This window comes from Lepidochelys kempii, chromosome 3 (genome assembly GCF_965140265.1).
Source record: "Lepidochelys kempii isolate rLepKem1 chromosome 3, rLepKem1.hap2, whole genome shotgun sequence".
Lineage (NCBI taxonomy): Eukaryota > Metazoa > Chordata > Testudines > Cheloniidae > Lepidochelys > Lepidochelys kempii.
The window spans coordinates 102,812,782-102,840,762 of record NC_133258.1 but is presented as its reverse complement, the minus strand read 5'-3'; the positions used below and the strand labels follow the sequence as shown (position 1 = coordinate 102,840,762).

Below are 27,981 nucleotides of genomic sequence, written 5' to 3'. Positions count from 1 at the left end.
ATTCAAACTAGAAATATGGCACAAATCTTTAACAGTGAGGGTAATTAACCATTGGAACAACTTTCCAAGAGGGATAGTCACTCAAAAGTTTTAAATGAAGATTGGATGTTTTTCTAAAAGATTCTCAAACAAGAATTAATTAAGGGAAGTCTTATGGTCTGTGTTAAACCTGAGGTCAGACTCAATTATCATAGTGGTCCCTGCTGGCCTTATAACGTATTAATCTATAACTTGCAATTGGATTAGATTTTTTATCTGCTGACAGATGTTTCACTGTTATTTTATAGATATATTGATAGATATAAAAATTGGGTGTTTTAATATTTTGTTTGCAGGGTCCTCACTAAAGGACAGAATGCTTTAATAGAACTACAAACACAAAGACCTGTTGCCCTGGAATTGTACAAAGATTTTAAAGAACTTGGAAGGTTTATGTTACGCTACAGCGGATCCACTATAGCTGCAGGAGTTGTCACAGAGGTACGATGCTTTTGTAACAGACTTTCTAGAATGTTGATTATGGAGAGGTGGCAGCTTCTCCATAATAAAGGTTTGCAATCAGTTTCCATGACAAAGCCCTATTTTATCAGCCCCATTACTATGGATTGGGAAATTAATTTGACCTGAAAATTGCCAGATGTACTGTGAAGACAAAGGAGAACACTTCTGCAAAGTTTTGAGGAAAATTTGTCAAACTGTTCTTTGAATTACAGGTCATTAAATGAAAAGAACCACGGTTTGAAATTTTAAAATGTCTCTTCTTCATATCACTCCAACTAAAAAATGGCTTATTACTATCCCTTCAAAGTTTCCACATAGATAAACTTTCCTGAAAACTTTTCCCCCAACTATGTTTAAAGAAAATAGGTTGCAATTAAGCAACATTGTTAATTTTTGTTGTTACTAGCTTTGGGCCCAGTCCAAGGGTATGTCTACACTACGGAATAAGGTCGAATTTATAGAAGTCGGTTTTTTAGAAATCGGTTTTATATATTCGAGTGTGTGTGTCCCCACAGAAAATGTTCTAAGTGCATTAACTCGGCGGAGCACTTCCACAGTACCGAGGCTAGAGTCGACTTCCGGAGCGTTGCACTGTGGGTAGCTATCCCACAGTTCCTGCAGTCTCCGCTGCCCACTGCAATTCTGGGTTGAGATCCCAATGCCTGATGGGGCTAAAACATTGTCGTGGGTGGTTCTGGGTACATATCGTCAGGCCGCCGTTCCCTCCCTCCCTCCGTGAAAGCAAGGGCAGACAATCATTTCGCACCTTTTTTCTTGAGTTACCTGTGCAGACGCCATACCACGGCAAGCATGGAGCCCGCTCAGGTAACCGTCACCCTATGTCTCCTGGATGCTGGCAGACGCGGTACGGCATTGCTACACAGTAGCAGCAACCCCTTGCCTTGTGGCAGCAGACGGTACAGTACGACTGGTAGCCGTCATCATCATGTCCGAGGTGCTCCTGGCCACGTCGGCCGGGAACGCCTGGGCATACATGGGCGCAGGGACTAAATTTGGAGTGACTTGACCAGGTCATTCTCTTTAGTCCTGCATTCAGTCCTATTGAACCGTCTTATGGTGAGCGGGCAGGCGATACGGACTGCTAGCAGTCGTACTGTACCATCTTCTGCCGAGCAGCCATGAGATGTGGATGGCATGCAGTCCTTCTGCACCGTCTGCTGCCAGCCAAAGATGTAAAAGATAGAAGGAGTGGATCAAAACAAGAAATAGACCAGATTTGTTTTGTACTCATTTGCTTCGCCCCCTCCCCTGTCTAGGGGACTCATTCTTCTAGATCACACTGCAGTCACTCACAGAGAAGGTGCAGCGAGGTAAATCTAGCCATGTATCAATCAGAGGCCAGGCTAACCTTCTTGTTCCAATAAGGACAATAACTTAGGTGCACCATTTCTTATTGGAACCCTCCGTGAAGTCCTGCCTGAAATACTCCTTGATGTAAAGCCACCCCCTTTGTTGATTTTAGCTCCCTGAAGCCAACCCTGTAAGCCGTGTCGTCAGTCGCCCCTCCCTCCGTCAGAGCAACGGCAGACAATCGTTCCGCGCCTTTTTTCTGTGCGGACGCCATACCAAGGCAAGCATGGAGGCCGCTCAGCTCACTTTGGCAATTAGGAGCACATTAAACACCACACGCATTATCCAGCAGTATATGCAGCACCAGAACCTGGCAAAGCGATACCGGGTGAGGAGGCGACGTCAGCGCGGTCACGTGAGTGATCAGGACATGGACACAGATTTTTCTGAAAGCATGGGCCCTGCCAATGCATGCATCATGGTGCTAATGGGGCAGGTTCATGCTGTGGAACGCCGATTCTGGGCTCGGGAAACAAGCACAGACTGGTGGGACTGCATAGTGTTGCAGGTCTGGGACGATTCCCAGTGGCTGCGAAACTTTCGCATGCGTAAGGGCACTTCCATGGAACTTTGTGACTTGCTTTCCCCTGCCCTGAGGCGCATGAATACCAAGATGAGAGCAGCCCTCACAGTTGAGAAGCGAGTGGCGATAGCCCTGTGAAAGCTTGCAACGCCAGACAGCGATCAGTTGGGAATCAATTTGGAGTGGGCAAATCTACTGTGGGGGCTGTTGTGATGCAAGTAGCCCACGCAATCAAAGATCTGCTGATATCAAGGGTAGTGACCCTGGGAAATGTGCAGGTCATAGTGGATGGCTTTGCTGCAATGGGATTCCCTAACTGTGGTGGGGCTATAGACGGAACCCATATCCCTATCTTGGCACCGGAGCACCAAGCCGCCGAGTACATAAACCGCAAGGGGTACTTTTCGATAGTGCTGCAAGCTCTGGTGGATCACAAGGGACGTTTCACCAACATCAACGTGGGATGGCCGGGAAAGGTGCATGATGCTTGCATCTTCAGGAACTCTGGTCTGTTTCAAAAGCTGCAGGAAGGGACTTTATTCCCAGACCAGAAGATAACTGTTGGGGATGTTGAAATGCCTATATGTATCCTTGGGGACCCAGCCTACCCCTTAATGCCATGGCTCATGAAGTCGTACACAGGCAGCCTGGACAGTAGTCAGGAGCTGTTCAACTACAGGCTGAGCAAGTGCAGAATGGTGGTAGAATGTGCATTTGGACGTTTAAAGGCGCGCTGGCGCAGTTTACTGACTCGCTTAGACCTCAGTGAAACCAATATTCCCACTGTTATTACTGCTTGCTGTGTGCTCCACAATATCTGTGAGAGTAAGGGGGAGATGTTTATGGCGGGGTGGGAGGTTGAGGCAAATCGCCTGGCTGCTGGTTACGCGCAGCCAGACACCAGGGTGGTTAAAAGAGCACAGGAGGGCGCGGTACGCATCAGAGAAGCTTTGAAAACCAGTTTCATGACTGGCCAGGCTACGGTGTGAAAGTTCTGTTTGTTTCTCCTTGATTAAACCCCCTGCCCCTTGGTTCACTCTACTTCCCTGTAAGCTAACCACCCGCCCCTTCTCCCTTCAATCACCGCTTGCAGAGGCAATAAAGTCATTGTTGCTTCACATTCATGCATTCTTTATTCATTCATCACACAAATAGGGGGATGACTACCAAGGTAGCCCAGGAGGTGTGGTGGAGGAGGGAAGGAAAATGCCACACAGCACTTTAAGCACAGCACTTTAAAAGTTTACAACTTTAAAATTTATTGAATGACAGCCTTCTTTTTTTTGGGCAATCCTCTGTGGTGGAGTGGCTGGTTGGACGGAGGCCCCCCCACCGCGTTCTTGGGCGTCTGGGTGTGGATGCTATGGAACTTGGGGAGGAGGGCGGTTGGTTACAGAGGGGCTGCAGTGGCAGTCTGTACTCCAGCTGCCTTTGCTGCAGCTCAACCATACACTGGAGCATACTGGTCCGGTCCTCCAGCAGCCTCAGAATTGAATCCTGCCTCCTCTCATCACGCTGCCGCCACATTTGAGCTTCAGCCCTCTCTTCAGCCCGCCACCTCTCCTCCCGGTCATTTTGTGCTTTCCTGCACTCTGACATTATTTGCCTCCACGCATTCGTCTGTGCTCTGTCAGTGTGGGAGGACAGCATGAGCTCGGAGAACATTTCATCGCGAGTGCGTTTTTTTTTCTTCCTAATCTTCACTAGCCTCTGGGAAGGAGAAGATCCTGTGATCATTGAAACACATGCAGCTGGTGGAGAAAAAAAAAGGGACAGCGGTATTTAAAAAGACACATTTTATAAAACAGTGGCTACACTCTTTCAGGGTAAACCTTGCTGTTAACATTACATACATAGCACATGTGCTTTCGTTACAAGGTCGCATTTTGCCTCCTCCCACCGCGTGACTACCCCCTGAACCTTCCCCCCTCCCTGTGGCTAACAGCGAGGAACATTTCTGTTTAGCCACAGGCAAACAGCCCAGCAGGAATGGGCTCCTCTGAGTGTCCCCTGAAGAAAAGCACTCTATTTCAACCAGGTGACCATGAATTATATCTCACTCTCCTGAGGATAACACAGAGAGATAAAGAACGGATGTTGTTTGAATGCCAGCAAACATACACTGCAATGCTTTGTTCTACAATGATTCCCGAGTACGTGTTACTGGCCTGGAGTGGTAAAGTGTCCTACCATGAAGGACGCAATAAGGCTGCCCTCCCCAGAAACCTTTTGCAAAGGCTTTAGGACTACATCTAGGAGAACCGCAAATGCCAGGGCAAAGTAATCCTTTCACATGCTTGCTTTTAAACTATGTATAGTATTTTAAAAGGTACACTCACCAGAGGTCCCTTCTCCGCCTGCTGGGTGCAGGAGGCAGCCTTGGGTAGGTTCGGGGGGTACTGGCTCCAGGTCTAGGGTGAGAAACAGTTCCTGGCTGTCGGGAAAACCGGTTTCTCCGCTTGCTTGCTGTGAGCTATCTACAACCTCCTCCTCCTCATCATCTTCTTCGTCCCCAAAACCTGCTTCCGTATTGCCTCCATCTCCATTGAAGGAGTCAAACAACACGGCTGGGCTAGTGGTGGCTGAACCCCCCTAAAATGGCATGCAGCTCATCATAGAAGCGGCATGTTTGGGGCTCTGACCCAGAGCGGCTGTTCGCCTCTCTGGTTTTCTGGTAGGCTTGCCTCAGCTCCTTCAGTTTCACGCGGCACTGCTTCGGGTCCCTGTTATGGCCTCTGTCCTTCATGCCCTGGGAGATTTTGACAAAGGTTTTGGCATTTCAAAAACTGGAACGGAGTTCTGATAGCACGGATTCCTCTCCCCAAACAGCGATCAGAACCCGTACCTCCCGTTCGGTCCATGCTGGAGCTCTTTTGCGATTCTGGGACTCCATCATGGTCACCTGTGCTGATGAGCTCTGCATGGTCACCTGCAGCTTGCCACGCTGGCCAAACAGGAAATGAGATTCAAAAGTTCGCGGTTCTTTTCCTGTCTACCTGGCCAGTGCATCTGAGTTGAGAGTGCTGTCCAGAGCGGTCATAATGGAGCACTCTGGGATAGCTCCCGGAGGCCAATACCATCGAATTGTGTCCACAGTACCCCAAATTCGAGCCGGCAACGTCGATTTAAGCGCTAATCCACTTGTCAGGGGTGGAGTAAGGAAATCGATTTTAAGAGCCCTTTAAGTCGAAATAAAGGGCTTCATTGTGTGGACGGGTGCAGGTTTACATCGATTTAACGCTGCTAAATTCGACCTAAAGTCCTAGTATAGACCAGGGCCTAGTCCCACTGAATTTAAAGGGCTTGTAAACCGAATCCTGCTTGCACAGATGGCTGTAGGAGTTTTCTGCTGTTAACTTCAGAAGACTCAGGGACAGGCACTATGCGCATGTGTAAAGACTTTTTGTCTTCTATTATCAGGATTGCACCTTTGAAAATATAAAGATTCTTCTAAACTGACAGACAGTGTCGTCTTTTTTGAGGCCTGTGTTTTTGGATCTGTAGGACCTGAGTTCTAGTTCCAGCTGTGTTTAGTGTGTTATGGAAAGGTGCTGGTATCATCCCACTTTTATACAGAGGCCCATGGTTTAAATATTAGAACTCTTATCCCTATGCTTAAAACAATTTCCCAGAGCTCGTGAGGCTTTGTGAACTATGTTACAAAGGTGTCTTAACATACTTTCTTGTCACAGTTTACACAGGACTCTGAGCTAGGGCCATGATCTTATAAATCACTTGCACACATTTAACATCGCTACTGTGAGGTGTCCCATTGGGACTCCTCATAGTAATAAAGTTAAGCACATGCCTAAGTGCCAGTAGGTTGGGGCCTAAATAAGCTTGTGGCTTGTTAGGCCCTTCTTTGGAAATAACTTTTTGTAGGACTCAGTGTTGTTTCAAAGAATTTTAGAGAAAATTCAGACTATTGTCCCTGAAAATGTATCGGTAGATAATCTATTAGAATGTATACATTATGACCCTTTGGTGGTGGTCTCTGTTTTTTTGCTGTAGTATTTTCATTTGTTTTGTTTTTTTTATGAAATGACAACAAAACCTATAGCTTTTCTTCTTCTTCTTTTTAGATTAAAGAATGACAGTGGTGCTAAGTCTTCCATGACCCAACCAAAATGCAATCAGCCATCCAAACCGCTTTCCGAATCCAGTTACTTCAGCTGAAGGAACTAAGTGCAATTAAATTTAAAAAAAAAAAAAAATTTAAATCCACATTGGACATTTAGTGAACTTTTTATCAGTCTCTGCCTACTGCGAAACAAAATGCCAACTGACATGGAAATGCTAAGGTTGCACAATCTCATTTCAAAAGGTTCCATATTTCTCTGTGAAATTCACCCCATATTTGCAGCTCATAGAGCTTTATGGAAACTTGATTGGAAAGGTGCATTAGAAGATAAGATTGTTCTATGATGATTCACCATCTTGCTACTTCCAGCCATAGACTGTTTACATTTTTTTCTTTGATTTGCTCATTGCTGCACATTAATCCAGTAAAGTAACTTAATTGGTCTAATGTATTTTAAGGTTTGAGATGAATGCATTTTCAGGGAAAAAATAATTGTTTACTTCAGTTTCAGAGAATGGTATGTAATGTCATCCACAAGATTATTTCCCGCATCCCAAAATTTATTTAAAAAAAGAAAGTTTAATTTCATGTGTAGTGGAAGCTGTGCCAACAATGACTAATTTTATTTTTGAAGTATAAAAATATAATAAAGTAGCCTGGTCTGAGCATAATGTTTTGCCTCCTTCAAACCGTATTATTTAATTTAAACCTGTGCTAAATTCCATTACACTGAGTATAATTTTGCAGAACAAAACATTTCTATGTAAACATTATAAAATAAAACTAGAAACTGCATACTTAGCATGTGAGAGTATGTCTTCACTGCAGAGTTAGTCCAGGCTCTTATTTGCGCATTGCACCAACACCCCTCCCATCATCGGAAAAACCCACTGATCCAATTTTAGTGATGCTTTCAACACGAGATTCCTTTTCCCGTGGTACAGGCTATAGCCTGAATGATGTTTTCACTTGGGCTGGTAACCTGCTTATTTTGTAGTGAGGATGCATGCTAAACCACTCGAGTGCTGGTAGTCCTTCAGTGCCTTCCCACAATTCCCCCTGTGTGCCCTGAAGGACAGGCAAGTTCTCCCACTATTCATTGGGACTCAGCGTGACTCAGCTGGCTGGATATGACCCCAGAAGTCCTAGCAAGTGCAGGACACAGTAACTTGGGTAGCACTTTGCAGTGCGACTGTTCCCATCTATGCTATTCTGATCTGGGTGCCCAGACATGAATGCGATGACCTGGATTAACTCTGTGATGAAGACATACCCTGAGATCTGAAGAACACTGAAGACTGGGCTTATAATTCTATTCAAGTGATTGCCCAAAAACATTCCCATAGGCATCTACCTATGCTCATCTATCCTTACTCTTCTCATACTGGTGGAAGTTACTTTGACTACAATCAAATGCATAGATCCCAGTTCTGCAAATACTTACACAAGTGCTTAACTTTACACATGTGAATTATCCCATTGACTTCAGTGGGAGTACTTATGTGTGTCAACTTAAGCATGTGCTAAGTGTTTGCAGAATTGAGGCCTAAAGATGTGTCTTCACTGCACGTTTAACATGGGTAATTGACACCTCTGTGAGCTTAGGCCAGGTATGAATCACTGTTCTTGCACTCAGCCGTGTGTGTCTTGGGAGCTTATCCTATGGTTCTTTGTGGTGAGAAACACTAAGATTGTTTCACAGTCTGTTGCATCAGTTGTGGGAGGAGTAGTCTGTTCTTTAGGGGGAACTGTGAGAAGGGCACAGTAGTGCTATCAGCACTTAAATTATTTTGCCTGCATCCTCAGTGTGAAGTGGGCAGGTTTCGGCCCCAGGTAAACCAAAGCTGGGTTCTAACCAGAGGCCATGTTGATCTCAGGTTACGGGAATTTCTGGGCCTGTTACCCTCAAAACTGAACACTCGTCTTGTGAATTATACCATTATACCAGTACCATTAGTTACGGCTTCCAGTAGATCTTTAACAATGCATGTCTTTAAAGTTGCACTTAAACCATTATGGCAGCAGTCCTGAGGCTGACAAGATTCCAGAGCTTTCATACTCCCAAACACTTGCATTGAGCCACCTCAGTAGACTTACTTAAAACCAAGGTAACACTGTTTATAGATCTGAAATCCCAGGAGAGCTGAAGTCCTGGGAGTGGAAGAAAAGTATCCCCAAACTGAAAATTTTAGTCTAGTTCCTAACTCTTGTGCATGAGGAACCATATACATCAGAGCCTCTTTTCATCTTAAAAATGCAAATTGACCCAAGTGTTACACCTGGTTAGTACAAGGGACAGAAATAAATAAATGGTGGAAAAAATGAAGGAAAGACATGCTACAACTTCGAGATCAGTGATTTTTTTAATTTTAAAAGTACAGGTTCCACCACATTATTATTATTTCTCAGGCACAGCATGTCCTAGAGTTCTGTCTGTTTTGGGTTAGAACAGTGGTTTTCAAACTTTTTGAGCTGAGGACCTCCCCGCCGCTCCCTTTGAGTTACAATTTTTGGTTGCATTCCCCCAACCCAGACAAAAATAGATACAATACCTGCCCCTCCCTCTTTGGGTTTTCAGGGTGGGGGAAGGCAGGTATGACAGTCTCTGGGGCGGAGCCAGTGCTGGGTGCAGAGGCTGCTGGGAGCAGAAATCGGTGTGGACACGGTGGCCGTTGACACTCACTGGCTTGGGTGGCTTGCTGAGGTGAGTCGGGGTGGAGGTGGTGCTCCTTTTCTGAGCCCCACCATGTGGGGCAGTGGGTTGCTGCTCTCCCACAAATGTTCCTCTGTGCCCCCTTCCCCAGTTTGAAAACTTCTGGGTTAGAAGATGATGGTAAAATGTTTCCAGTGGAACTTGAGTCAAATATCTGGAATCTCTGGGTGAATTTCTAGCCTAACTTTAATAGGGCCAAGATTTTACCCCCATCTTTTTCCTGTCTGCTATTGAAGATGGACTTGCAAAGCCCTAGCGTAGTACCTAAAATGTGAGTCCTGGCTCTCTGAGGGCAATGTGCAAGTGTTGCTTGGGTGTTGTCTGTTTCCCAGTTCTTAAACGAAAAATAGAATTCAGGAGGATTTCCCAGATCTCTTTAGCTGGTAGCTTTAGGCTCTCCAGATTAATCTCCTTATAGAAGTATCTAACAATACTCTGTCTTAGGGATGTAGTTACAGAAAAATTCTAGGGATGAGCAATACCGCTCACATTGTTTACAAAACTCTCTTTGCAAAATGTAAAGTCCTTGTTGGATGGCTGCATGGGTATCCCCTATTAGGAATTTCATAAAACGCATGGTATTTTGTGTGATCGGTGCATTACAAAGGTGAAAAAAATTGTTCCTCCTAAAAGTACTTTTATTACATTTAATGTGCTCTTTTTCCTTGTGCCCCAGTCCCCATTTTACCCCGGATCAGTGCTAAGTGGAGAACCCAGAAGTCCTGAGTACTGCATGAACTTTACCAACTAATTCCACTTGATCTTCTCCCCTGCCCCCCCACCCCCAATCCCCATGAACACACCTTTTACTATTACAATACAAATGAACAAGCAAGCTAATCTGAAAATAAATCATATGTATTTGCATTATACAAGTGAGATGGTAGCCACACAAAGCCTGACTGACAATTGTGCTGTTTGTGTATACGCAACTTGTGGGGAGCTGCAGTCCATCTTTCCAACCAGGGGCTGAGGTGTGGTGGTTTCATTGCACTGTACCGCTTGTGCAACGTGCCTGGTTCCAGCAATGAAGTTCCTGTGGCACCTCTCCATTATGCTATCCGGTAAGGCTTGAGATTCAATGCCCAGTGGGTACAGCAGAACGGCTGAATGGCTGGTTTTGCCTGCAGCCCTTCTGGTTTCAAAACACACGAAAAGGCCATTGTACTGGCTTTTGACACCAGTCTGCATGCTGTCTGGGTACTTATCTGACCCTGTTGTTGTAGCACTGTTCATTGAGTTTGAAGTTGGGGTTGTTGAGGAATACGTTTTGAATACAGCAATATGATGATGTATACACTTTGATGACAGGGGATTTCCTTATTGAAACAATCTGCACAGTTTGAGAAAAATCTCGGCAGACAATATTTATGTCTGCTTCTATTTCTCAGGCAAGTAAAACAAAACTGCTTAAGTAAACGACAGAAGAAACTTCCTGATGGGAAGGTGTTTTATACTGTGGAATTGTTACGCAAGGGATGTTTAGACTGAAAAAGAAGCTAGAAAATGTACTGGAGGGGAGCAATCCCCGCCCCCACACACACACACACACACACACTGTTTGTCCCGCTCTGTTCTAGTTTGGGGCTTTACATCTTTTTTGTCCTGCCATCAAGATTTTTGCTGATCCTGCCACCCTTCTTAAACAACACAGAATATTCTTGGTGAACGGTAGGAAAAGCAACTCTTTCCCTGCTCATTTGTTTCTGCTGGCACACAAGGGGTTATTTGTCGCGTTTCTCTCACTCACACTGGAGAGGGAGAGCGAGAAAGAAGGGGTGGAGCTCAGGCTTGTAGTGTAACTAGATATGAGACCAGCAGTATAAACTGACAGCTGAAAGAAATTGCAGATGAAGCCAGCTGTTGACAATGGCTGGCCCAAAGACTCTCTTAGTGTTGGAGAACTTCATAAATGGTAAATTTGTCCCTTGTTCCTCCTACATAGACTCCTATGATCCATCCACGGGAGACGTGTATTGCAGAGTACCAGACAGCGGAAAAGAAGAGGTGAGTACAGCAGTTTCACTAACAGAAGGCAAAATAAGAATGGGAGCATAAATAACATCAGTGCAGTTGTTTGTGGGGTGGAAGGTGGAGAAATCAGGAAGAGGAATGTTCTAGTGATTAATTGTTTATATTTAAATGAATAAGTTCTTAACATTACTACAAGGCCAGGTAACATTGCTCTAGGAACAAATCCTTTTCTCACACTGTTCACTATTAAAAGCTATGGATCTGGTCCTCATCTAGTGTCAATCAGTGCAGTTTTCAATTACTTCACTGGAGGTTCGTCAATTACACCAGCAGAGGATGGAGTCCTCCGTCTTGCAGAATGCAAGTTGAAGGCAATGGTCACATCGGCAGTTTGCAGATGATAACACCAGAGTCAGGAAAAAAGGAGCTGTTCATCTCCACTCCATGAACAGCCCTGGAGACACTGTATCCAAATGAGTATCTTCTTCCTTAATATCTTTAATTTCTACTACTCGTTCAAAGGACTTTGCACACCAGGGCTCTTTCCATGAAACAGGATCAAAATCTCTCAGCCTTCCTGAGGTTTGATCTCTGCAGATGGAGTTTGAGTATTTAGAACATTGATATTGCAGGTGAAAGGGTAACAAATCATTTTAGTGCAGCTGCATGAATGTGATTTCTGTACACTGCAGTAGCCTGCTCTAATCAATGAGAGCAGAAAAGCAATATTCCTTTTCAGCCCTGCAATTAATCTTTGCTGCATGTTTTTTGTCACATCATTTGCAACAAGACACATATTCTGGAAACTGCCATTTAGTTTATGGCGAAGTACTGCTTAAAAGCAACGAAGTTAGAGGTGTGTACAATGTAGTGTGCTGGGTTCAGCAAGGGGACAGATGAACAGAAAGGAGTTATATTACACTCCAAGGGCTTTCAAAATGTTGACTAATAAGTGCTCAAAATTGTTTCATTTTCAGAATAAGTGGTCTTATTAAAAGACCTGTTACTGTACATGAATACCTCTTTCACATATGTATCATTCGTGTTGATATCATTTTCCTTTTTCAGCAGAAACCTTTAGCACCATAATTTTGGTTGGGTAAATATTTGCAAGGTGCTGATAACTAATAGTTAAAGTGTAACCAGGCTGCCTTTGCTAGAATATGCTTAATGTAAAATCATGTCAGTACAAAACCTCTTTGTGCTTGAAGAATTGTTTCTTTCATGCATAAACGCTACGTGGGTCCCCATTTTGTTTATTCACATAAGTAGATGCACAAATAATTATAACAGTAACAGGGAGATTTGTGAGCATGCCAGAAGGACCGAACAAAAATAGGTTATGGGGCATCATAGCAGGCTAAATTCTAGATATCTAAGTGTAAGGTAATGCATATTTGAAGGAACACTAGCTTCTCATTCAGTTTTCGGAGTCAACTGCAGCATGCGCCTTAGGAACTACACTTAGGCACCAATCAACTTAGTGAAGTTTTTTGCTTAGGCCTGTGGGCTGCTGAACACAAGTGGGGAGGCTCTACAAAGCTGGGAGTTAGGGGCGGGTCTAGAGTCCTCCAGTGGAAGATATTGAAATACCAAAAAAAGAACAGGAGTACTTGTGGCACCTTAGAGACTAACAAATTTATTAGAGCATAAGCTTTCGTGGGCTACAGTCCACTTCATCGGATGCATAGAATGGAACATATAGTAAGAAGATTATATATATATATATATATATATATATATACACACACACACCCACAAAGAGAACATGAAAAGGTAGAAGTAGCCATACCAACTGTTAGAGGCTAATTAATTAAGATGAGCTATAATCAGCAGGAGAAAAAAACTTTTGTAGTGATAATCAAGATGACCCATTTAGACAGTTCACAAGAAGGTGTGAGGATACTTAACATGGGGAAATAGATTCAATATGTGTAATGACCCAGCCACTCCCAGTCTCTATTCAAATCCAGGTTAATGGTATCTAGTTTGCATATTAATTCAAGCTCAGCAGTTTCTAATTGGAGTCTGTTTTTAAAGCTTTTCTGTTGCAAAATTGCCACCTTTAAGTCTGTTACTGAGTGACCAGAGAGGTTGAAGTGTTCTCCTACCGGTTTTTGAATGTTATGATTCCTGATGTCAGATTTGTGTCCATTTATTCTTTTGCATAGAGACTGTCCGGTTTGGCCAATGTACATGGCAGAGGGGCATTGCTGGCACATGATGACATATATCACATTGGTAGATGTGCAGGTGAACAAACCCCTGATAGTGTGGCTAATGTGATTAGGTTCTATGATGGTGTCACTTGAATAAATATGTGGACAGAGTTGGCAATGGGCTTTGTTGCAAGGATAGGTTCCTGGGTTAGTGTGTTTGTTGTGTGGTGTGTGGTTGCTGGTGAGTATTTGCTTCAGGTTGGGGGGCTGTCTGTAAGCGAGGACTGGTCTGTCTCCCAAGATCTGTGAGAGTGATGGGTCATCCTTCAGGATAGGTTGTAGATCCTTGATGATGTGTTGGAGAGGTTTTAGTTGGAGGCTGAAGGTGACGGCTAGTGGTGTTCTGTTGTTTTCTTTGTTGGGCCTGTCCTGTAGTAGGTGACTTCTGGGTACTCTTCTGGCTCTGTCAATCTGTTTCTTCACTTCAGCAGGTGGGTATTGTAGTTTTAAGAATGCTTGATAGAGATCTTTTAGGTGTTTGTCTCTGCCTGAGGGATTGGAGCAAATGCGGTTGTATCTTAGAGCTTGGCTGTAGACAATGGATCTTGTGGTGTGTCCTGGATGGAAGCTGGAAGCATGTAGGTAAGTGTAGCCGTCAGTAGGTTTCCAGTATAGGGTGGTGGTTATGTGACCATTGCTTATTAGCACAGTAATATAAAATACCAGGTGCAGTTGCCTGCATTTTAGGAGAGATATTAAGACATTTAAAATGAAAATAAGCACCTGCTGTATTAGAATTCAGTACTGGGTCAGTGGCCACGTAAGTAGGGCTATTCACATGCATAAGGGTTTGCAGGATTGGGCTCATATAAATATTCAAACAGCCAACATCAAACTTAACCCTAGTAAGTAGGTTAGTCTCCCTCATTCACATACAGGAACACTGGTTCCCATGGACAACGAGGTCTGGCAAAACCCCTTTATCCTAAGGGGTCTTGTCCTCCTACAATTCCTGATGGAGAGAAACAAATTTACTTTACCATGTGTACTTTGGCTAACATTTTAACATCCAGCTTTTTTTAAATTGTGCTTTCTCTCCGGTTTTTAGTCTGTTATTTCTCCTTTCTTATATGGAGGAGGGCAGGGGAAGTATATATGACAATAAACATGGGTTTATAATTACATTTTGATTACACACATTGTCTGTCTTGGCTCATTTTTTTTTTTGACCCTTCTCTCTCTGATTCTTTTCCTCAGTCAACTTCAGTCTATTTTCTCTAACTCTTTGCACCATCCCTCTCATTGTATTTCTATCTCCGTATCTCCTCTTCCTTTTCGTTTTCTCCTTAGATTAATTCCCTTCCATTTCCTTCTTCCCCATCTCTCCTCCTTGCCCCCATGTTTTTTTTTTATTTTCCTCAGGCTGTCTTCCCCTCTTGGCCTGGGAGAATCCCTCTGTAGTGCTCACACCCCATGCTTATAAAAATCACCAAAATGTTCAGGAAGAGGGGAATCTCTGGATACTACATGGGGCAATTAGTTCTGGATCAGGCAGCTTCCTCCTCTGATGAGCTACTGCACTGAGGCATACAGCATAGTGTGGAAGTGGCAGTGGAAAGAGGAAAGGGAGAAGTAGCCACAGCAGCAGGATGGCACCTAGTGGCGGAAGGGTGGATGAGCAGGGTATTTTAAAAAAGGAGTCGGGGGTGGGTCAATGTGGTCAAATGAATAGGGAGTCCGGAGCCCCGTGTTCTGTTCCTGGCTTAGCCAGTGACCTGCTGTGTGACCTTGTGCAGGACACTTCACTTCTCTGTGCCCCTATTTCTCCCAGCCTTTGTCTCATCTCTTTAAATGGTAAACTCATCACCTCACCATAATGTGTGAAAAGGAAAGGTATGTTACAGGGGACTTCAATTGAAGTGCTGGATCCAGTCAGCAGCTATGCAAGCAATATTAAAACACCATTAGAGTTCATAGATGATAATTTCCTAACATAAACTGTATTGCACCCAACCCAAGGCAATTCTATTTTTGACCTCATCATGACAGATAAAGATAAATTAATCATAGGTCTGGAAGTTAGTGGTTACCTTAAGACCAGTGATACTGACCTGATTATATTCAGCATGGGCAAAGAGAGGGCAGTCCCAACCTGTGTCTGGCGTGCACACGTCTTTAAAAAGGGCTAATTTCCTAAAGCTGAGGGAAATTGTTTGGGAAGAAAAATATAGACAGGAAAATGTGACTGAAAATTGAGAGCTCTTTAAGAATGGTTTATTAGATGGCCAAAAGTCATGAATCCCCAATCAAGAAACGAAGCCCATTCTAGTTCAGTGGCAAAGTGAAGGCAGTAATTAGAATTTAAAAACACCCTATAGGAAATGGATAAAAAGAGAAACTGGTAGCTGTCAATATAAATTAGAAGCTATGAAGTGTAAAAAATAGAAAGGGGAAGCTAAAGACACCAGGGAAAATTTCATGGGTAGCAGAGCTAAGGACAATAGGAATTTTTTTTATATACTAGGGACAAAAGAAATCCTATAAAAGGTATACACGCATTACTGTATGGAGATGATGAAATTGTTAATGATTCATAAATATAGTATTTTTTGTATTTGGAAAGCAGGATATCATGTACTTGTATCCTGAGGATGATGAAGTACTTTCTATTCCATTAGTAACAAAGGAGGATGTTAAAAACATCTGTTAGGGATAAACATTTTTAAATCAGCAGATCTGGATTAATTGCCCCCAAAAGGGCTAAAAGAATTGGCTGAATAGATCTCTGGCCCACTGATTTTCATGTTTATTATACCTTGGAATACTGGAGAACTTCGTGAAGACTGGAAGAGTACTAATGTGCTAATATTCAAAAAGGGGAAGCAGGATAACCCAGTAACTATAGCCTGATATAAATCCTAGGCAAAATAATGGAAAAGCTGATGTGGGAAACAGTTGATAAAGAATTAAAGGATAGGTATATAATTGATGCCATTTAACATGGTTTTATGGAAAATAGGTCCTGACAAGCAAACCTGATTTCATTCTTCGATGAGATTACAAGTTTGGTTAATAATGGTAAGTGTGTAAATGTAGAAGACTTTTGTAAGGCATTTGATGTAATAGCGTTTGACATTCTGCTTAAAAAATTAGCACTATACAATATCAATAAGCAAACATTAAATAGACTACAAACTGGCTAACTAACAGATATCAAAAAGGTAGTCATCAATGGGGAATCATTCAACTGGGGGTGTTTCAAATGGAGTTCTGCAGGGATCAGTAATAGGCCTGATGCGATTCAAAATTTTCAACAATGATCTGGAAGTAAATATAAAATCACTGCTGATAAAATTTGTGGGTGACACAAAGATTAGCAGAGTCAGGACGGGGCAGTCGTACAGAGCTATCTGGATTGCTGGCGAAGCTGGCCCTATTCCAACAAAATGTTTCAGTACAGCCAAATGAAAGTAATATCTCTAGAGGTAAGGAATGAAGGCCCACGCAATGTGGGGCTCTATCCTGGAAAGCAATGACTCTGAAGAGAATCTCAGAAGCATAGACGACAAGTAACTGAATGTGAGCTTTCAGTGTGATGCTGTGGCAAAAAAAGGGCTTCATAGAGTCCTAGATTCCAAGGTTAGAAGGGACCATTGTGATCATCTAGTCTGCTCTCCTGTACCACACTGAACTTCCCCAAAATAGTTTCTAGAGCAGATCTTTTAGATAAATATCCAAATCTTGATTTAAAAGTTGTCATTGATGGAGAATCCACCACAACCCTTGGTACATTGTTCCAATGGATAATCACTGTCATAGATTTATGCCTATTTCCAGCCTGAAAATTGGGCTTGCCCAGGATTTGAACACAGGACTGCTTATATCCTAAGTGAGAATCCGACCTCTAGACCAACAAGCCATCCAAAGCTTGGGTGATCCTTGGATGTATAAGTAGAGAAGTAGCACTCAGGCGTAGGGAGGTGATTTCACCTCTATAACTGGCGTTGGTGATACTGATTCAGGAATCCAGTTCTGGTATCCACATTTTTAAAAGGATGTTGAATAAATGGAGTGGGTATAAAAAAAAAAAAAGAGCCACAAAAAAGGATTTAAGGGCTGGAGAAGATACCTTACAGTGAGACACTGAAGAAGCTCAGTCTGTTTAGCTTATCAAAAAAAAGATGGTGAGGTGACCAGTTTACAGTGTATAAGTACCTACATGGGAAGAAAATACAAGGTATTAAAGGGCTGTCAATCTAGCGGAGAAAGGTATAACAAGACCAATGGCTGGAAGCTGAAGCCCAATTAATTCAAATTAGAAATAAAAATTTGTGTCTTGACCGTGAAGGTGATTTACTATTGGAACAAACTACCAACTACATCTCTTGATGTCTTCAGAACAAAACTGGATGCTTTTCTAGAAGACACGCTTTAGCCAAACAGGGCTTAATATGGGGGTAACTGGGTGAAATTTAATAGCTTGTGATACACAGGAGATCAGACTAGATGATGTAATGGTTCTGTTTTACCTTCCTCCTGAGGGTTGGCAGAGGTCAGAGAAGGTAATGCGGGAGGCACTGCCTCAAATGAGGGGCCTGCATCTGCAAAATATGCTGCAGTGTTCCTAGAAGGGACTGAGATAGGCCACATATGAGACTGCATCTGGGATGCTGTTTATTGTCCTGGGCACCTCACACTAGTAAGAATGAAAAACCCCAGAGCTTTGGAAGGGAGATAAATTCTCTTGTTTTGGGGCATAAGTGAAGTTCCAAATTATAGGATTAGCATGAAACTTTTCCTTTGGGCAGGTTATTCCATAGCTGTATTGCTTGCACTTTCCTCTGAAGCATCTTATCTTGGCTACTGCTGGAGACAGGAGGGTGGAGTAGATGGTCTATAGGTCTAATCTGATATGGCAACGCCCATGTTCCTAGAGAGACACCAGGAAACTGGAAGGAATTTCTAGAAGGGCCACTGCAATGATTAACCAGATGAGAGGGACTGACCTACAGGAAAGATTTTAAAGAATGAAATATGTTTCATTTGTTTAAATGAGTGGGACAAAAGGAAAAGAGAAGTAACTGTCTCAAAAAAACAGAAGGCTGTAACCATCAAGAAGTGATAAAAAAGGAGTATAACTAGAAGAAAGAAGAGAGTTAAATTTTAGGCAGAGTATCAAGAAGAATGCCCTCTTAATGTTGGTTAGATTGTGGATTGTCTCTTGAGAAGACTGAGGGATGGCAACTGGACACACCGCCTGAGACTATAATGTAAGGAAGGAACAGTTTTCTGCAAGGACAAGGTGACTCAAAAGATCTTTAGTCTCAATGGCTCTATTGATTTTGTTTTCCCCCCATGAAGCACTCTTGAAGTTTGCCATCTCTGCTTTATTCTTTCAGGTAGAAGCTGCAGTCACAGCTGCCAGAGATGCCTTTCTAGGCTGGTCCTCCAGAAGCCCTCAGGAAAGATCTCAGATAATGAACAAGTTAGCAGACCTGATCGAGCATGACCTGGAGGCATTTGCACAAGCAGAATCAAAAGATCAAGGTAAAGGAAGAATTCATCCATCTCTTTGTCTGTTCCCCAAAGAGGTTATAGAGAAGGAGGGTCTTGTTAAATATCAGGACTGAGTCACAATGGCCAGGTCCTATTCTTGACTCTAATGCAGGCTGTCTGTGTGATTGGATCCGTTCGAGTCAAATTTTTAAAGTTGCCACAAATTTTGTGTGCCAAACTAGACAGTCCTTGGGTTTGATTTTCAGAAGTGCTATGTTTCTAATCTTGGACACTCAGTACTAGATGCTGGTTTTGAAAATGTGGGCCTCTTAACTCCTCCATGCCTCTGTTTTCTTCGCTACAAAATATGGATGGCAATACCTGCGGCACAGAGGGGCTGAGGCTAAATTTAATCACTATTCATACAGCACTTTGAGGTCCTCAGACAGAGGATGCTCCTGAAGAGCGAAGCATTACCAGTCCTATGGATGTACTATAAAATCATCTATTTAATCTATAGTGGTAGTGGTGCCTAGAGGCTCCCAGACAAGAATCCAGGGCCTCATTGTGCCCGGCACAGTGTGCACACAGATGACAAAAACAGCCGCCAAAGAGCTTATCCTCTAAATGGTTGTTTACACTATAATTTGTACTTACGCTATTCACGATGCTTTCCAAGCATCTAATTACTTCACCATTTATCATCACCAACAAAGTTTTTCCCTAGGTAGTGGGTAGGAATCCTAGTTCAGGGCTCTTCATTTGGAAGCTCTTCAGGGCAGATGCTTGTCTTCCTGTGTGTACAGCAGTATGCACACTTATGGCATTATATAAATATGTTAGTTTTTCCCTTGGGATAAAGTGCTTGATAATGACACAATGGCATGCTTGTTACTTTTCTCTTTCAGGAAAAACAATTACATTTGCTAGAACAGTGGACATCCCACGGGCAGCATACAATTTCCGGTTCTTTGCATCTTCTATCCTTCACCATACCACAGAATGCACTCAGATGGACCACATGGACTGTATGCATTACACAGTGAGAACTCCAGTAGGCATTGGTGGGTATTCTCAAAGGACAAATGCTGAAAAGCGAGGCAGGATGTCTACCAAGAGAGGGAAAAAGTAAGAAAAACGGGGGCCTTGAGCTCTGCTGCTTATTTTTTTAACTTCAGGCAGCATTCACAAGCGCAGAGGGAGAAAGGATTCTCATAAAGTTAATGTTTACTGCTTCTAGATCCCATGTTAAGCTTGGACACTCCACTGTGAACTCTGGCACCCACATGCCGCAAAATCAGTGAACAATTACAACATTTATCCTATTACAACATTTATCGCGCTATTCCAACATTTATCCTAAAAAGTTCCCTCTTCCCACAGTAGGATACTTCCCATCCTCAAAATCTTCTCTGTATTTGTATTTATCATATGTCTGGAAGTATGTACATGTGGTATATAGACACATACTGTCTGGATGGGTGGGATTTTCAAAAACACTTAGAATTGACTTAATTCTGCTCTTGTTGATACCAATTGGCAAAGCTCACAATGACTTCAGTGGGAGCAGAGCTATGTCAATGGTGAGCATTTTTTAATGCTTGCATATTTATATCTGTTATTTTTGGAAAGCTAGCTACAAGATGGCGCTGTCACGTCAGAGAAAGTCTGAATACATATATTGTTTTAGAGCTACGTGAATAATGGTGCAAATATTTTATATCAGCTTGATTATTTAATACATTGTTTAATGAATTTGACCTGTTTAGTTCTCTTCTCATGAGCAATTGAAAATCTGAGTCTTACTGACCAAAAATGCTCACAGACATCAAATTTTAAATTCGTTACACATGCTTTTGTTGGAACTCTGTTCACTCTCTTTCAATCTAACATAAGAACGTCCATACGGGGTCAGACCAATATCCATCTAGCCCAGTATCCTGTCTTCCGACAGTGGCCAATGCCAGGTGCCCCAGAGAGAATGAACAGAACAGGTAACCATCAAGTGGTCCATTCCCTGTCGCTCATTCCCAGCATCTGGCAAACAGAGGCTAGGGACACCATTCCTGCCCATCCTGGCTAATAGCCATTGATGGACCTATCTAGCAACAAGGAGTATCACATAACCAATCACAACTAAGCATCACAGCTTGGGTTTCAAATATTTGTGATAAATACACAAAGTAAAAATATTCATGAAGATAATAATTGAATAAATTTAAATAGCACAGCAATTTGAGGAAGGCAGTCTGTTCATTATTATCCTGGACTAAATTCATCAGATAAATTATTCATTGTGCCTGATGCACTCAGCTCTAATATTTGACAAGGGCCAGAAGTGGCAATCTATGCGTATTTGTTAAAACAAAACAAAAATTTTCGATTTGCTCATCATTGAATTGTGAATTCTGAACACCTGGACCTGACTGTAGAGCATGACAAAGCTCCTACTGCAATGTCTCTCTGCTACACTGGGACAAAAGTACAGCAAAAATCAGTTGTTCAGTTGAGGCGGTCAAATATATTTGCACTGGAAATGTTTGGCATAGTTTAGACGGGTTATTCAGAAGGCGTTGGCCATTAGAAATGGCCCTTATTGTAGGATTCACTGTACCATTAAGAATAAGGTACGGGTGTAAAAGCTATAGCAGAATTTCCTTCATTGTCCTGCCATACTGAAGCTTTGGCTTCCATCTGGGTAGGAGGTGCCAAGCCTGGGCATCAAATTCAAATCTCCTGTCCCAATACATTTGGCCTCTTGATTTTGTCCTTTTCTTTTTTCCTTTGTAGCTGGTTTAATAAGTCCTTGGAATTTGCCACTTTACTTGCTGACCTGGAAAATAGCCCCAGCCATTGCATCTGGAAACACTGTCATCGCCAAGCCCAGTGAGATGACATCTGTCACTGCTTGGATGATGTGCAAACTTCTGGGTAAAGCAGGTAATTTGGAAATGCCTTCGGCACAGGGACCCCTACTGTCTGTTGCCTCCTTTGTTGCAGAAGTTGGAAGGTGCCCAGTGAATGAGGCTGAGGATTGCAGGAGGAGAAAGGATGATCACCGGGTTAAGGGAGCTGAATTCTGCCCTGGAGAACTGATTTCTATCCCTGCCTCTCTCCCATACCTTCCCTCCCCCTGCCACCATCTCCTCGTCGCCATGTATTCCCTTCACCTCACCTCTGCATTCCATTAGGCTGTTTCTCCCTCCACAGTACTTGAGTGCCAGCAGGGGGAATGTGGAGAGCATAGGGAAAAGTCTGTCTGTTCTCCGTTCCTGTGCCTGGTGCCACATTGGTCCCCAGTAGCTGGGAGCAGCAATTGCAGAGAAAGTACTGCTCATCCCTTCATCCCCAGGTTGAAGCATGCTCAGTACAGATGGAAGCTTCAGAAAATAGAGCTGCCAACCTCTAAGGCTGTGTCTTCACGAAGAAAAACTCGCTACTTTCAGTTAACTAACACAAGGTAAAATTCTAGTGAAGACAAGGCACTTAGTGGTCCTCACACAAATTAGCAGGTCAAGTTAACCCCTAGGTCTACCCCATAGTCTTCAGTTCAACCTGCTAACTTGTGTGAAAGGTGCAAACACTCTTCTCTTCACTGATTTTAGTTCATGTTAGCCAGCTCGAGTTAAGAATACACTTTTATTTCCTAGTAAAGATTCGCAGTTAACAAGCCTCCACTGACCATGTACAGTCTGTGATTTTTCAGTGTCTTATAACTTGTCCCGATGGGTGCAGTTTTTCACAGCACCAGCAAAAGGCCCATTTCTGACATCAAAGGGACTTCTCTGCCAAACGTCAAGTCCCTCTCCTCAAGTATGTAAGCACTAGACCTTCCAGAGAAAATGGTTGCAGGAATATCTTTAACCTGGGCAAAACAATGAGTTTTTTCTTAAATTAAATTCTCAGAAATGGCTGAACTGTTGACTGTTTGCTGAAACTTTAAAAGAAAGAACAGGAAAAAAAAGAAAGAAAAGTGTATCAGCCTAAAGCAGACACCCAACATGGAAAATTTCAGACCTAATGGTGAAAGTTTGGCACAAGTTTATATCTAGTGATGAGCTGCCAAAATCTTAACAACAGGTTCCCTCGTCACCCCATGAGGGGGTCGTTGCCCACCCCCACCCCCCCGGGACTCCTGCCCCATCCAACCCCCCCACGTTCCTTGATGCCCCCCCCAGAACTCCTGCCCCATCCACCCCTGTTCCCTGACTGCCCCCAGAACTGGGCAGCAGGGTCTCGTGGGCCACTGTAGTGGGTGCCCATCCCACCCCTAAGAGCCAGAGGTACCTGCCGGGGGGTGAGGTGGGGAGTCCCTGGGGCAGCTCCCAGGAAGCATCCGGCAGGTCCCTCTGGCTCCTAGGGGCGGGGGAGCATAGCTGGGGGGGGAGCAGGGGGAGCAGCCGCTCCCCCACTGATCGCATCAAAAGTGGCACCTTAGGTGCCAACTCCGTGGGTGCTCCAGGGCTGGAGCACCCACGGGAAAATTTGGTGGGTGCAGAGCACCCACTGGCAGCTCCCCACCCCGTGCCTGGACTCAGATCACCTCACCTCCACTCCGCCTCCTCCACTGAACGCACCGCCCCGCTCTACTTCTCCGCTCCCTCCCCTGGCTTCCCACGAATCAGCTGTTTGGCGGGAAGCTGGGGAGGGTTGAGAAGCAGGCGGTGGCTTCACACTCAGGCCGAGGGTGGCGGAGGTGAGCTGGGGTGGGGAGCGATTCCCCTGCGCCCCTCCCCCACCCCGGTTACCTGCTGCGGCACGGGAGGCCCTCCTCGCGCTCACCGGCGCCAGCTCACCTCCGCCTCCCTGGGCCTGAGTGGGAAGCTGCAGCCTGCTTCTCGGCCTGCCCCAGCTTCCCGCGCGAACAGCTGATTCACGGGAAGCCTGGGGTGGGGGGGGGGAGAGAAGCGGGGTGGGCGGGGCGGCGCATTCAGGGGAGGAGGCGGAGGTGGAGCAGAGGTGAGCTGGGGGTGGGGCGGGAAGCTGCCGGTCGGTGCTCTGCACCCTCCAAATTTTCCCCTTGGGTGCTCCAGGGCTGGAGCCGGTTATCCCTCGTGGAACAACCGGTTCTAAAAGGGCTTCTAAATTTAACAACCGGCTCCAGCTCACCACTGGTTATATCCCACTGAAAACTGGGCCTTATAATGGGAGGTGTCAGGCAACCTTAACAATTGGCAGGGCTACCAGGTCCCCCTCTAGTAATACAAGAACAGAGATTAAAACCCAATAATTCAATGTTTTATCTAGTTATTTCTCCTATTTTGCTCAACCACCCTTAAAGTCAAGGGCATCCTCGTTAATGTAGCACGATTAGTAGTTTGCTGGCTTCCGAGGGGAGTGCAGAATTAACCTAGCTACCCCAAAGTAAAGGACATGAGTGTTTTGTGTGTTTGTTCCCATGAGGAATCCCTCCAGGGGTGGTGAACACTGTGTTTGGAACTGGCCCCAAAGCTGGGGAGGCTATTGTCTCCCATCCTGACGTGCCACTGATCTCCTTCACTGGAAGCACGCTCACGGCCCAGCACATCAGGGAGAGGAGTGCCCCACACTGCAAAAAGCTCTCGCTGGAACTGGGAGGCAAGAACCCTGCAATCATCTTTGAGGATGCTAATCTGGACCAGTGCATCCCTACCACTGTGAGATCCAGCTTTGCAAATCAGGTAAAGGGAGATGCTCCTCTCTTAACCTTATTACATATTAAGTGTGTCAACAGCAATGTGTGCATGTGCATGCATTTCTCCTTGTCTGACTCTTAAATAGTCAAAGGTATTTTATTAAGATTCCATATCATTAGCAGGGTGTAGGTAGAAACTTATGAAGTTGATGTTTTCTTGATCCTAGCAGCAGAGAAACAATGATAGTAAATAATTTGATATTATAGGAAATGAAAAGGAGTACTTGTGGCACCTTAGAGACTAACCAATTTATTTGAGCATAAGCTTTCGTGAGCTACAGCTCACTTCATTGGTGCATCCGATGAAGTGAGCTGTAGCTCACGAAAGCTCATGCTCAAATAAACTGGTTAATCTCTAAGGTGCCACAAGTACTCCTTTTCTTTTTGTGAATACAGACTAACACGGCTGTTACTCTGAAACCTATAGGAAATGAGTTACTTATCCCCCTAGAAAGTAGGTAAGTTATTTATCTAGAAGGGAACAACTGAGAGGTCAGGTGGCTTCCCCAGAATCAAATGAGTCTATACAACAGATAGGTATAAACCCCTAGGAGTTCCAATTACCTGATTCAACTACTAGATGCTCCCATTCTTTGTCAACATCTTCAGCAACGATTAGCAAGCCTATGAAAATTATTTCAGTGGGTACGAAGATAACTTGGCAAGTCAGGAAAAGAAAAAAAGCATTTCCAGGATGTCAGGGTAATGATCATTCAGACATGGAAAGTAATGTTTCTGTGAGAAGTGATGGGGAAGATAAATAACCAAGACTTAATAATAAACTCAACAGTCAAGATGTCTACATCCCTTATTGAGTGACCGTGTGATTTTATTATTGTCCCCGTTTCTTCTTTCTCCCCTCCAGTCTGTTTAGGACTCTCAATTTTGAGTGTCTTTAAATTTAGTTTGTGCTCTTTGTGGGGTAGGGACTATCTTTACGTGTTTTGTGAGGGGCCTAGCACATTTCTGGGCACTCAGCAGTAACAATATTGCAATTAATTGACAGTATCTTTGTTTCTCTCCTCATGTTTGATAGGGTGAAATCTGTCTTTGCACCAGCAGGATCTTTGTTCAGAGGAGCATTTATAATGAGTTTTTGAAGAGGTTTGTAGAAGAAGCCAGAAAGTGGAAGGTTGGGAGTCCCTCAGATCCCACAGCCAGTATCGGGGCACTGATAAGTAAAGAGCATTTAGAAAAGGTAACTGCAGAGGAAATCCTGTGTGAACTATAGTCACATTTTAAAGCTCCAGAAAAGATGACTTGTACATGACTGTGGTGAGGACCATGTCATCGTCTGTGTTAGTACCATGCCAGTCACACTGTCATTTCCGCATAAATGGTCATTAAAAAGTGTCTGATGATTAAGGTGTCTGCTGTGTATGGGCTAGGTTCACATTATTGCCTCAGAAAAAATAAAGTCTGTGGACAAATAATTTTAAACTAAGCGATCAAGCTGTTATTGTGAAAGTACTTAAATGAATCTTACAGTGCCAAATTAGGCAACATTTTCATTGACTTAAGTGTTGGGCCTATAGCGATGACCTATTTGCCTCATAAAACAAGTTGCATTTAGATTGCAGTATATCCGATTTATAATGCAACTACTGAGGAATGCAAAAGCACACTTTCTCTGGGATACTGAGTGGCTTTGGGGCAATTGGTAATGGTATATACATGGAGACTTGTAGTCCACAAATTCCAGGAATTCCGCTTCGGCCATGAGTGGCTGACAGTGACAGTAGTCACCCTCTGGTGGCTGCTGGGTGGTTGATGTGAAATGAGTATAATGGTCTCAGCCAGTGTGCTGGAGATCAGGTGTCCATATCATAAAACCCACTGATGCAAATGGCATGAGCTGGTAACATGCTGACAATCTTGCACAGAAGAGAAGGTTCAAATAGGCTCTCTTCCTTTGCGCCCTAGTGCTGGGCCCTCCAGGTCAGTGATGACACGTATTGGTGAATTACCCTACACTGTTGCTGCCTCTGCTGTACCTGTTCTTTGGCTACATGGAGGACTTAAGTCTCAGGGAGTCTCTCTGGGCACCTTTCGGGGCTTCTTTCACACGGAGCATTTAAAAGAAAGGAGTGGAAAAAACCCAGTGATTTATCTGTGGAATTCCTAGAGTGGGAGAAAGCACCCAGTAGTTTCAAAGCTGGAGATGGAACAAGATCAATAGCACGACCTGTATGCTCAAGATAGCATATGATAGCAGCAACCACATAAATTGTAATGGTTTATTGACTGTGTTTTCTGTTGTGCTCATCACTGTAGCGTCTGAGTGCCATGACAACATGTAGTGAGCTTCCTTGTATGGTAGGAAAATGTAATCTCTCCCATGTGACACCTGGGGAAACTGTGGCAAAGAGAGGTGTGGTGTGTTGCCCATGGTCATAGATGAAGTCTATGATACATAAGGGATAGGAGCCAGGTCTTCTGTGCTTTAATAATGTGACTATTGTTCCACCCCTTCCAAATGTATTTAGAGGAAGGAACAAATTAATGTTTTGGCTAGCAGATTAATGAGAGAAAGGGAACAGTTTACTTACAGGGGAAAATGCTCTGACTTCTTTTTACATATATTTGGCTGCAAAACCTAGGGAATGAGACCCTGTTAATGACAGGGGGAAAATGCCAACGTGGATCAGTGGGAAATGCTCCTAGGTTCCCTGTTGATTTATCCGTATTGAAAATATGAACTTTACAGCATTTTCAGTCTCCCACATTAACTTTTTGCCCTCCCCCATTCAGGTAAAGAATTATGTGAAGAAGGCTCGAGCTGAAGGAGCTAGAATTCTCTGTGGAGAAGGAGTGGATTCTTTGGCTCTTCCAACTGGAAATCAGAATGGCTATTTCATGCTGCCTACAGTCATTGCTGAAGTCAAGGATGAATCCTGCTGCATGCAAGAAGAGATCTTTGGTCCCGTGACATGTGTGGTACCGTTTGATACGGAAGAGGAAGTGATTAAAAGAGCCAATGGTGTCAAGTATGGCCTGGCAGCCACGATATGGTCAAGCAATGTGGGGCGTGTTCATCGTGTGGCGAAGAGACTGCAAGCTGGCCTGGTGTGGACCAACTGCTGGCTAGTCAGGGAACTGAACTTGCCATTTGGTGGAATGAAAGCATCAGGGATAGGCAGGGAGGGAGCAAAGGAGTCTTACGAGTTTTTCACTGAGGTCAAAACCATTACAATAAAACACTGAAATTTGTCCATTAAGTATTTTATGGCAAAATAAACAACCGACATTTGTGCTTACAAGCATCTCTGAGATATGCCAAGACATCATGGCCTGCTTATAGTTAATTTTTATAGAAATCCATTAGTTTATAAATACCAGCTAAAGATGCATAACTGGCAGCAGAGAAAGTAGATTCTGTATCATATCCAAACCACAAACCTGATTCGCAGGGCTCAAGGAGATCCTGAGGATTCCAAAGTTAATTCACCATTTCTTTCTCAAGCTGTTCCAATAAAAGGTATTACCTCA

General features: G+C 43.8%; 2 protein-coding genes across 8 annotated transcripts in view; both read left to right on the top strand.

Annotated features, from left to right (window-relative positions):
- The window catches only part of HBS1L (HBS1 like translational GTPase), a 144,586-nt gene extending 125,849 nt beyond the window's left edge, over positions 1–18,737 (top strand). For 2 of the 7 annotated variants that reach the window (XM_073337370.1, XM_073337369.1), the window contains exons 14-15: positions 336–480; positions 1,985–2,665. In XM_073337370.1, coding sequence (XP_073193471.1) covers positions 336–480; positions 1,985–2,533 — 694 coding nt within the window. In that variant the 3' untranslated portion in view covers positions 2,534–2,665. Of the gene's footprint in view, positions 1–335; positions 481–1,984; positions 2,666–6,477; positions 8,789–11,134; positions 11,197–18,721 lie in introns of those variants that run through there. The other 5 variants (XM_073337367.1, XM_073337368.1, XM_073337366.1 and 2 more) reach the window with 5 other exon arrangements.
- ALDH8A1 (aldehyde dehydrogenase 8 family member A1) lies at positions 453–27,981 on the top strand. The gene is made up of 8 exons (XM_073337372.1): positions 453–480; positions 11,135–11,196; positions 18,722–18,869; positions 19,727–19,882; positions 21,609–21,758; positions 24,222–24,478; positions 25,529–25,690; positions 27,244–27,981. The coding sequence occupies exons 3-8, from the start codon at positions 18,800–18,802 to the stop codon at positions 27,694–27,696; spliced, it is 1,248 nt and encodes a 415-aa protein (XP_073193473.1). The 5' UTR covers positions 453–480; positions 11,135–11,196; positions 18,722–18,799; the 3' UTR covers positions 27,697–27,981.